Raw genomic sequence first — 12,474 nt, forward strand, 5'->3', positions numbered from 1 at the left:
TTAATGTGACAAAGAGTATTTTCAGAGCACACATGAATATATGTCAGTTATATTAGCAGTCAAAGATGAAATTCACTACTTATTTCAAAAAGTTTTTGGCTTGAAAATATCCCATGTCATCAGTTCATTTTAATTTCATTTACTTTCCAAATTAACTTAAAAATTAGCCACTGTCAGCAATACCATCACACATACAAAGTAAATACCATATGGACAATTAGGTCATTGCACAGTAAAAAGTGATGGGTAGAAAGTAGCCAAACTTCAAAACACCTGCAACTCAAGTAACCCATGTCTTGGGTTAAAATAACCCAATGAAAATAATAGTTAAAGTAACTATCAAATGTACTGGTGATTATAACCCACACCTATAGTTAAAGTAACATCTGACATAAGTAGTTGAGGTAACAATTGCTGTTACTTTAACTTAATGCACTGTGGTTACTGTAACACTTAGTAGGTTTGATTCTAACATATGTTGCAGTTATCATAACTAACAAAATAGGTTGTTATAACTAATATTGTTAATGTAAATCATTAATGGTGACATGCTTCTTTTTTTTGGGTTTCATCATGTAATGTACTTTATTTTGATAGCAACATTGAAAAAGAATGTTGTCATTTTAACTAAGGTCTTCATTACCACAATTTTATCAATATGATGTAACCCAATTCAAAGTTGGTACAAGGTGAATACTAGTGTAACTCAATAAGCATGAAGCCCACTAGTTACATATTCAACCACATTGCTTTTTACACCCACTATGCTATAGTAGTCAAATCATGGTTTCAATTGAAGCTATAAGTAGATACTAAGTGAGTTAAGTTGAAGTAGTATCTACATCTCTCCCTCAAAGTTTCAGGTTATTGGACATAAACAACAAAGAGTACATTTGGCTTCTAGTCGGCTTTTCACATGTTAAGTTAGACCAGTTTTTGGCTTTGTGGTATCTCATATTGGGCTTACATCAACTTGATGAAATTCTGGTAACGAGGACAACGGTTGAAATAACAAAATTCTATTTTAAGTGCATTATTATGGCTATGTCATTTTCTGTTTCTTCACACCAGTCATTAATATCCGATTTATTTGATTATAATGTTTATCATGGTCATAAACTAACAGATGGTTTGACTTATATATTATCTAAAACACTATATTATGTAAACTAAATATTATTTTTTCCCTTTTACCAATTTTGTTTTAATAACTAGAATAAATTGTTTTTTTTTGCTGTTAAACTACATAAACTAGTTATAGTAACAGTCAGTCAACATGGTAGCTTTATGCAACCAACTTAGTTACACATAACCCATTTTAGTTAAAGTTACCCAGGAGTGTCACTTCAATTATATGTAGGTTAATATAACCAATTTGTATTGTAGTTGATACAAACATTGCGGGTAGTTTTAACCTTTTTTTGGCTGTGTGTCAACTGTGTTGTAGGAGTAGGCAGACTCTAGCTGTTAACATTCCCATGTACATGTACATGTCGTCCAAACAACAATTGTTTGGTATGTGGTCTATAATTCACCACAAATTCATTCCATTTTGTGTCTTTCAATGTCTCCACCAAAAGCAACCTGAAATTATGAGTTACCACATAAAAATTAACATTTGTCAATGAAGGTTTGAATTGACTTTTACATAAAAGGTGATTTGATGTTGTTAAGATTTGCTACTGTCCTTTTTAGAGGAAGCTTTTTTTCAAGAAGACTTTGTAATTGTCGCTGGGAACGATAATATAAGTTCCAGCATAGAATTAAATCATGGAAAGAGGCAGTCTCTGGATTTAAATAATGCACTAATACAAAAACGTTCAAGAGACAAATCCATTACTGAAGATAACACCAAAACAAGGACATGGTAAGAAATGCTCTATATATTAGGATTAATTGTGTACAGGTGTAGTCAGAGCATGTTTAACAACAGTACATGTAGATTGTTATCGCATAGCAAATAACAATTACTATAGCAATAGCATTTGTTTTATCATAGAAACTATATTTGGTCAAAATGACTAAACGTGCATGTTATCATAACAAGAAGAACCCGTTCTTAACTGAATTCAGTGGGGACTTTAGTGTGATTTCAGACCATTAATATTGTTCCTGGCAATGGTTCAATCTATATATGTGGTATTGCATTACTCATAACATAGATTAAAAAGTTAACGTCATAACTTATTCTCTAACTAACAACATAATTTTGACCATTAATTTCTAGACTATTAGGCTAACAAAAATGTCATAAGCATGCACCCATCACTTCTGAGTAGGAATGCTTCATGAAAATATAACATATGTTGGTCAAATATCACTACTTTATGAAAGCAAAAGATAATAATTATTTTAATGGAAAAATAATTTTTAAAGGAAATAATCACTCTGTTACTTAGTCTTGTCTCCAGATGTCCACTGCTTAATACATGTGGGGGCTTTTGGAGACAAGACTATCTGTTAATTACTAGCTGATATTTCCCGCATATAGGTATGGCCAATTATAATAACATTCTCCCTTTGAAAAAGTTGAAGATTTGGCTTACATTCTCTAGCCAGGCCGCAGATTAGCTAAATAGCCTCATTTCAGTGCTTCAGTACTTTAGTATTTAATAGTTATGGAAGCTGCAGACGTGCATTCCAATTCTTATTTCTTATATCTTCCACGCACCTTTGTGGAAGAAATAGGACCTTCACCTTCACCTTTGAAATTCCAAATAATGACCCAGTTGATGGGGTTCTTACGGAAGCGCAGATAACATTCCAATTCCTATTTATAATTTCAAACAAACAGTGTTATACAAATTTTAAATCTCCCTCCTTGGCTTCCATATATTATAACAATATGGAAATGAATGTCCGTCCTCTGGTTCTGTGTATGATACACCTATAATACATGACCAAAATCATGAACCAAACCCAGCCCAACTGGAAACATCTTGCTAATGCTCAATTCTAAGTGACGTTTTTGTGGTAATCGCATTCTGTATTTTAGTAAGTAACAAATAACCCTAATTAAAAATAGAAACAGGTCAAGAATGGAATAAGGAATAAAGAACTGGACCCCATAAACTATGTCATTAATTGAACTTTTTAAAATACTCAAAGGTATGTCGAAGGTATTGGAATTAGAATGTCTATCTGGACTTTTGTTATGGTTCAGTTCTTTATTCCTTATTCCATTCTTGACACGTGCACGATTTCTAATTTTTATTAGGCTTTCTTGTTATTAATAAAACACAGAGCACGAGTACAACAAGCCGTGTCTTAGAATCAAGCGTCAGAGAGACATTTTTAGTTGGGTTGCGTCCCTGATTTTGGTCATTTGTAATTTTATCATTCACAGAAACCAAGGACGGAGATTTATTTCCGTATTGTTATATACGGAAGCCGAGGATGGAGATTCAAACTCCATATAAACTCAGTTTGTTTGAAATTGGAAATAGGAATTGGAATGTCCATCAATGGCTTTTCCTAAATAGTGCTTATAAACTGTTATTACAATTGCCACATGAGAATTATATATGGAGGAAACAAAGGTACTATATAAGTGCTATGTAAACAATGTGGTACTGTCCAACATACCATGCATTCATTGAAGCAATAATCTACTGAAGCCGCAGAACGGACATTCCAATTTTTTTTCTTATTTCTTCTGCGAACCTTGGTGTATTTAAAAATTCCAATTAACGATCCAGTTGATGAGCCCAATTTCTCATTCCTAATTCCAATTTTGGCATGCGCGCCATTTCTAGGCTTTTCTTGTTACTTAATTAAACGCGGAGCGCGATTACCACGAGCCGTCTCTTAGAATCGAGCGTCAGCGAGATGTTTTTCCAGTTAGGTTGGGTCCCTGACTTTGGTTGTATATTGTAGCTCGATTATTTAGAGAAGCCGAGAACGGACATTAAAACTCCGTATAACCCCCCGTTATATTGAAATTGGAAATAGGAATTGGAATGTCCGTCTGCGGCTTCCGTAATAATCCTAGTTTGCTTCTACCCTTCTCCACCTAAAGGAGGGAGAGTCTAACTTGCTAGATTAGGAGCACCCAGACTACCAATTTAGCTATAAACATTTTTCAGCTCCCTGCACTCATTTTGTCAGTATAATATTTTGGTCTTGACAGCATCTCAGTTTTCCATCATGTGAAAATCATCGACACTAGTGCTTAGTAAATATAAAATTAATACCAACCAGAAATAGAGGATAGCCAAATGTAATTAATATAACTAGTATCTACTTTATATTTTTTTATTGCAGGTAGAAAATGTGTAATAATTGGCATAATATTTGCTGTAGTGATATTCTTGCTGTCTATTGGTTGCTTTGTTACAGCAGGTCTTAATAAAAAATATACTACCTCTAAAGTTCAACAAACACCAATATCATTCTACATAGCACCATTAAGTGTGACAGAAATTGATCTTAATAGTTATGGGATAGATGTCCACAAAAATAAAGGAATTAAAATAACTGCCTTGTACATTCGAGATGTTCATTATAGTGGAAATTTAGAAGTAGCTTTTCAAAATGGTGACATACACTGTACAACAAAAGCAATTTCAAATTCCTAATGCACCATTTAGTCATAATAACCTGCTAGTACGATATTGGCCTCATCGTCAAGTCCCTACAGGAACTATAAAGTGCAATACAAATGACAACCATCTCTGGATATGGAGTGGGTCGTTAAGAAACTTAACCAGATTTTAACTGTAACAGTGAAGATCTGTCAAAAACAACTAAACTTTACTTGTAGTCAAAAACAGTCAAGATGTATCTGATATTGCTGATAAGGTATGGGCTAATGCACGTGAAGATGAAGATCTAGTTGCCTGCTTTTCTGCTCTAAGAGTGAAAGTTATGTCACAGTGAGCATCAACATTGTAGAGTGTCTATCACTACCAACTAATTCATATAAAAAAATTGAAGTTGATGGCCACACTAATCCAACTAACAAATTTTATGATTGTGAAACTTTAATAATGATATATTTGCCAAACATCCTAAAGTCTACATTGATACCAATGGCCTGAAAAATTTCCAAAATAACTATGATATAATTGAAATACAAGTGACGGGAATACGAAATGAAATCTACTGGAAGATATTAGTAGGAGTTGGTTTTTTTTTAATTATAAGTGTTATATTATTTTGTATATGTATACTTGTACTGTTTTTTGCTGTAGAAAAAAGTAAACAATTGAGTTGTATTTTTTTGTTATTGTCAACATACTTCAACATGAAGTGAACATAATTATAAACATTTTGTCATTGCTATGTTCTCTTTTTTTGCAAACTAAATTAAGGAAATGAATCTTGTCTTTGTGTACAGCCATTCAAAATAAACATTAAAATGTTTAAAAGGTTTCATGTAACATAGCTATGATATTTGATGACCTATTGATGTAAAAACATACATAATAGAGGATTACATGAAAACATTAACTGTAATCGTAATAAACATGTAAACAAAGCAATAGAAAATGACAAGTAAACATAAAATGACATGTAACTTAACAATAGATAAGTGACATGTAAACATAAATGACATGTAAACAAAACAACAGAAAGCACACATACAAACAAGACAGACATATTTCAAATTCATATTCGAATATATTACAGACTATGACACTATCAATCATACAGAGAAAACTACCCCTGTTGACACCACTTAGTATAATATAGCTACAATTGCACACACAACTATGAATATATGTACTAATAGAATACTTCAACTGGATATTGTCAGTATCATCTTACATTAGAGGACACCAATATAGATATACAACTATTATACATTTATAAACATTCTTTACATAACTACCAACATTTGTGATAAAATGAGCTGATAAATTATACAAGTCATACGGAGTGTGAAACAAATCATAAACAATGTAATATTAATACCCAATAAGAAAACCTTGCCCCTAAATCTTCTTTAATGCTAAAAAGCATAGGTGGTTAATATCTCTAAAAGTATATTACATAACTTTATGATTCATTGTTACCTCATACAGGTAAAGCGGCAATTGTAGTACTATTGATGTGGTAATCACTACTTAATTAGTAATTATTATCACAAAGATGACTACTGCGGCGAATAATAACGAGAATAATAGAGCACAGGGCATTATTTGGAATAATTAGAAGAATACTGAGAATAAACGGAAGTTGCCACGTGTTGTTCAGCCAACATCGGCAGCAGCTGAGCAAGTATTTTCCTTTTTAAAGCTAGTTTTGAAGATCAACAGGACAGCTCCCTAAAGGACTACATAGAATCATCCTCATGCTCCAATACAACAATCGATGAAATTGTTCATTCATGAAATTTATTGGTGTAAATATTTTAAGTAAACATACTAAAATGTGAGAATAATTGGAGATATTAGTATGAATAATTGGAGGGGAAAAAGAAATAATGGAAAAGATTCAGAAGCCGTACAGAATAGAATAATCAGTAAACTTTGGAGCACATTAGCCCAGGCCTAGACTATATGGCCAAATGAGAGTTTTCAATGACAATACTAAAATACAAATCCATTACTTTTACAACATTAGTAATTAACCTAATTGATGTTATTTATGCACTGCTTTGTAATAATAGATGGAAGAGAATATGAAATTGTCTATAGAACGAGATGCTATACATCATAATCTTTCAGAATATGTCATATTTATCCAAACAAAGTTTCTGCATTATTCTGTGCAGTGATATATACAGTAGTAATAATATAGATATATAAATATATGTACATGTTATTCAGCCAAAAGGTTTGAAAGTCAATATCTCACAAAATTTGTCATGAAGATTAGTGTTATAATAAAGAAAACATTGCAATTGTGCTAATATGTTATTACAAATGTATGTTAGAGCAATAAACATTCGTTATAATTAACAAAATTTGGAACACTTATAATCATTACAGTACACAATTGTATGATTGTAGTAAGTTCTATAATCATGTTTTGAGCCACTAAATAATTCAATTCTTTCAGCATTTTTTGATGAATCTCTACTTGTTAATAAATACGGCAATGAGAATTTTAGTGTTGTAGTCTCCATTAAACTCAAAATAGTTGGTTAGACTTTCTAAGATCTAAATATCAAAATTACTCATTGAGCCTCGTACTATAGGAAAATTTATCGTTGCTTGTGTTTGACATTACTTCAGAGACTGGAGTATGTATACGATAATTACATCTAATAAGTGATGCATATTCACTGAACTATTTTAAGTGTAACATCATACATTTATACAAAGTTATATACATGGAGTGCACACTTGTCACATCTTTGCTTGCTTGTTTATAATTTTACTCATAGCAGCTATGACAAGAAATCTATTGTGACTGTAGCATATAGTTCCAAATTATTGAGGAGAACAAATTTTGGTTGTTCAGCTCCATGAATTGATTTTCATGATAAACTTTTAATGAATTTCAGAAATATTCAAGCACATCACTGCACACACACTTCAAGTAGTTGTCATAGTGGTCTCTCTCTTTCTTTCTCTCTCTAATGTGTATACACAAGATTGGTCCATTTATTTCTGAGGTAGGACTAAAAATTTCCAAGAAAGTGTTTCATGAAATTTTCAACGCTTCAAAAAAGAATGTATTATTCACAGAAATATGAATCTCTGTGGTATTGATTAAAACAATTATTTTAGCATTGATATGAGTGATGAGAATTACTAAAAATTCATGTCATTTTACAAAGATTTTTTCATAGGTTTCATACCAAGTGTATGCTAGACAAGGCAAAAAAATAAAGATCAAACAATAAATAACACGTGACTATTGTCCAGTACAGGATGTCTGTACTTGGTGTGCTTTATGACACTAACTTCTTAAACCCTAACATTAACTCAATTGCAACAAAGTATGGACTTCCTACCAAATATTCACATTAGAATATTTAAACTATGAGGCCCTGTCAAGGCTGGGTGGATGATATTATCATTGTGGAATCAAAATTTCACAAAACCATCATTAACTAACAGAGTATATGTTAATGTAACAAAGAATACTTTCATATTAGCAGTAAAGATTAAATTCACTTGTTTAAAAATATTTATTTTAAAAATGATCCATGTCATCAGTTGATTTTAAGTACTTTTGCCTTCCATTAGCTTAAAAGTTAGTCACTCTCAGCAATACCAACACATACAAAGTAAATGATTTATGGACAATAAGGTCATTGTCAGGTGTATAGTAAGAGTAGGCTGACTTCGTTGAAGAAAGTAATAAATATATATTATGGTATTCAATATTTGAGAGATTGTATTATGGAACAAGCTAATGGCCAAGTTGATGAAATCAAAATGTTTAGTAGAATAAACCAAGATGTATTGTTAACTTTTAAACATCAATTGAGATAAACCAGATATTTTTATTGACTTATTGGGTAAACTGAAAAGTAGTCATAACACCACGCACATAAAATATAGCATTATAGTACATGTAATAATGCAATCTGTTCTATCTTATATAGATGATGATGAGTTGATGCAAAACATACTGTTATTATTGATATTCTACTAGCATTTTACAAAGTTATCTCTTCAAACTTGGAGAGGAGTATACACTTCATGTTTTCTTCTATATTGGTCTTAAGTCTAATCTAAGACTCTAGAGTATGTTACATGTACATATCGCATGCAACGTATGTGCATGTAACCTATGCATGTATATGTCATAATATATATTATATGTTCATGCATAGGTTGTTGATCCTATCATCACTGCTGCTGATATAGAGTGTGATGTTGATCCACTTCTGTTAAATACTATGAAAGCTAATTGTGACAAAACAAAGAGAGAAGGAAGTAATCAGTGATATTCTCTCTCTCTCTCTCTCTCTCTCTCTCTCTCTTTCTTTCTATATAGATAACAGTATAGCTGATAAGCAAACCTTTACATCATGAAACGCATAACGTCCATTGTCTTGCTATTGTTTGAGCTGTGTTTTCATTCTATTGAGAACAAGAACAAAAGATGGAATGAAAGATTTCATTATTGTTAGTATATACCACTAAATTATTAATAACACAATTATTAAATCATTAGCAACATAATATGGTACATTTAATAATGGTAATAGTAATGACTTAATTATAGTGATTATAGTCATGTGGGTTATTTCTATATATATTATTAAACTCTTAGTTTACTTCATCTTATAACACTTGCCAAAGAATTTGATTGTGATAAAAATCTCAAAACTAGAGAAATCATATTCTGGTAGATTTAGTAAGTGTAATAAATTTTTATGTTAACATCAATTTTTGATCCTTATGACTTAGTATACAGGATATTATTGTAAGTATATTATATGTTGTAAACATAATATAATACTTTTCATTACGTATAGTCATAGTATCACTATTATAGTTAAAACTAGATTGGAGATTTACTATCTAACTAAAACATTTAAAAGCACATTTTGTCCTATCAAAGACCACCTTGTATTAATAATTCCATTGTGATACTCATTAAAGATAAAGTTATCATTGACAATTACTTTACTACAAAAATTTAAAGAGTAAAATCTTATCAAATGCCATTCAGTGTTTATAGTATATTATTATATAATTTATAACATATTTAATTGTGTATTATTTGTATCTTTAATGGAAACCAAGGAAAAAGACAAAAAATTGATATGGCGACTTCATTTTAGTTTAGTATATTCTCCAAATAAAACTTGTTATAGTTTTAGTGATAACTTAGTGTGTAACATTTTAACTAGTTAGTATTATAGATTATTACTGTAGAATACTATAATATGTATATGAACTATGTAATTAGTTTGTGTTCATTCAGTCATTTTTTGAATGCATAATTATCAATAAACATAATGCTAACATGTTGAAACCCACTCCTCTATAATGTAGATATTTAGGAAGATGATCTAGATCAGAGAGAAAGCATTAATCTTCCCATCAAAATGTGATGTCATTGACATTACAGCATTATTTAGTCAAGGTTAGTATGCTATTTGATACACAAATTATACAACAGATCAGAACATGCAATTATATACATGTATTTATAATTTATTTAGTCTATTAGAATATTAATATTTAATATGAAGTTCTTGTTGACTATTTTCTCTCTCTAGAGACTACAATTGCCACATTTGGGATGATGATGGGTGATTTCAATATCCTATACATGTCACATGACTGCTGTTATATTATGACTATAAAGTATGTAGTAATTGATGTCAGTCTTTTGATATGTTTTTATAAGGACATGATTATTATTTGTATAAGTATAATAATACATATATTATACACATACTGTATGTATATAATATCTGCTGATATTACCAACATACCTATTAAGCTGACATAACCTATTTTATAATAATTATTAGAACTTTCTATCTAACTGACATCATACCCAAATTTACTTTACCTAGAATAATTATAATATATTGTCTTTAAGTCTTCATTTTTTGATGCGTGCAAAACACTCTATTACTTTAAAATATTACTTCATAAAAAAAAAACTAGCATGTAATATACATGTGCTTACATGATGTTAATGAAGAATTGATTTTAATATATTGCCTGAATATGTAGAATGTGTAATGACAATACCTGAAACTATTTAAAACTAGGTGTTATCAACCTTCACATTGTGGTTTAGTACTCTTTTGGAGAGAGTTAAGTTTGATTATTTTATATTAAGTATTAATTGTTTTTTTTATTCAACAATTTAAGCAAGTAATTTAAATTTCTATTTTCGAAATACTATATCATAAAGTACAAAATTAATCAAAATCAAATCATTGTTACAAGTCTATTACGGTATCAGTTTTCACTTGGTACATACCACACAGGCTAGCTCTTTCACCTTGTCATAGGAGGACAGAGATACCATTACATTCAGCACGAACATGATAGAATAAAGCACCATTAGTGTTAGCAGCACTGCCTGGAATAGATTCAGGATCTTTATCACACATTCATAGACTGCATTACGTTTGTTCTCATTTAACTCAGCCATGAGGTAACCTTGATATTCTGTGGTCCTGGTCCATGTTTTAGGACATGTAGTCTTTGCTGGTATCATTAGATATGCTACTCTAGTGGAAACATAACATACAACACAGGGGACATTATGTCATTAAATGGAGCTAAGGGACCACTATTGTCGTAACTTTGATATTCTGCTCCATAAATCATAAACTGATATTGATGAAAACCAGGTACATAGGATAGAAACTCAGGTTGATCAGGTAGACAAATGTAGTTGCTCCACCTCATATTGATCAAAATGACTCCCGGCAGCTTTCCCTTGGTAGAGTAATTCTGTATCATTGGTTGTAGGACAGGTGGTACGTCCCCATCTAGTAAAGACCACACCTCCATTTCTTGGTCCTAGAGATCCTTGTGGTCCTGGTTTTCCATTTTCCCCTTTCATTCCATCTTTAACCATTGGTCCCATTTTCTTCCAGGCGTACCAGCTTGTCCAGGAGGACCTTGAATGCCATCACGACCATCCGACCATCACGACAATCACGACAATCACGACAATCACATCCTTGTAATATTTGAATATAAGGTGTGTTGGTAGGACATTTGGTGTAGGAGAGGTACATCTCTTGTCTCGACTGGTGTCTATAATAAATGGATTGGAAGTGAATGGTTTAAACAATATGATTACCTGATACAGCAGCAGTAGTACATTGTTCTACAGTTAGTAACAGGACAACCAACAATGACAGCATCTGTATCATCATCTTGAGAGTTAGTTTGATGTAGAAGGAAAGATTTGCTCCAAGAGCTTGAGACTTCACTTTACTTGAATTTTAATATTTTTTCTTGATATTAAATTTCTGTCTGTCAGTTCTTATATGGTCATCAGTTGTTGACAACTTTGATCAACTTGTGAGTGTAAACATGTTTGTGAGTCAAGAGACCACTTCCTTATGGGTTGATATCTTGACCAAAGAAGGCAGGAGGACAAATATGTCAAAGGATGGTGTGAACAAAGAGTGTGTGAAATGAAAGAGGCCATTCCTTATGGGTTGGATAGTTTAACCAAAGGAGATAAGAGGATGGGTATGTCAATGTTGTGGTCAATGAAAACCATCCTCTATGATGATGGAAGATTGGAAAAGACCTTCCCTGTCTCACAGGCGAATTAGTTAACAGTACAGTTGTTAGGTTACTTGGTCAGGAAGACCTAATGGAAGGACTTGTCGATTTAGACTGTTGTGTTTTGCCATAAATGTTTTGATAATAATATTCAATCATGCTTTATAACCATGAAAATGCTTCAAGTACTAACTATAAATTGTTGTACAAATTATAATCATGATTCCTTCAAACCACAAAATTACACAAATCTTTAGTGACACAAAATTTTCAGGTTAAATTGTTCGGTTCTCTTTCTCTCTCTCTCCAGATTACTACAGTGTTACTAGCACTTACTTTAGTTAAAGATGATATT

General features: G+C 31.5%; 1 protein-coding gene across 1 annotated transcript; it reads right to left on the bottom strand.

The window, feature by feature from the left end:
* Positions 1–1,542: 1,542 nt before the first annotated feature.
* On the bottom strand, positions 1,543–11,466 carry LOC121392083. The gene is made up of 4 exons (XM_041523465.1): positions 11,264–11,466; positions 10,852–11,104; positions 2,672–2,770; positions 1,543–1,584 (listed from the first exon to the last, which is right to left on the bottom strand). Exons 1-4 carry the CDS (start codon positions 11,464–11,466, stop codon positions 1,543–1,545), a joined length of 597 nt encoding a protein of 198 aa, XP_041379399.1.
* Positions 11,467–12,474: the final 1,008 nt, after the last annotated feature.

Source organism: Gigantopelta aegis, unplaced genomic scaffold (assembly GCF_016097555.1).
Source record: "Gigantopelta aegis isolate Gae_Host unplaced genomic scaffold, Gae_host_genome ctg3370_pilon_pilon, whole genome shotgun sequence".
Taxonomy (NCBI): domain Eukaryota; kingdom Metazoa; phylum Mollusca; class Gastropoda; order Neomphalida; family Peltospiridae; genus Gigantopelta; species Gigantopelta aegis.

Coding starts and splice junctions, on each gene's coding strand:
- LOC121392083 (XM_041523465.1), bottom strand. CDS start 11,466: ATGGGACCAATGGTTAAAGATGGAATGAAAGGGGAAAATGGAAAACCA. Junction 11,105..11,263: donor GAGGTGGAGCAACTACATTT/GTCTACCTGATC, acceptor TGTTTCCACTAG/AGTAGCATATCTAATGATAC. Junction 2,771..10,851: donor TGAAAGAGCTAGCCTGTGTG/GTATGTACCAAG, acceptor AATTATAAATAG/GAATTGGAATGTTATCTGCG.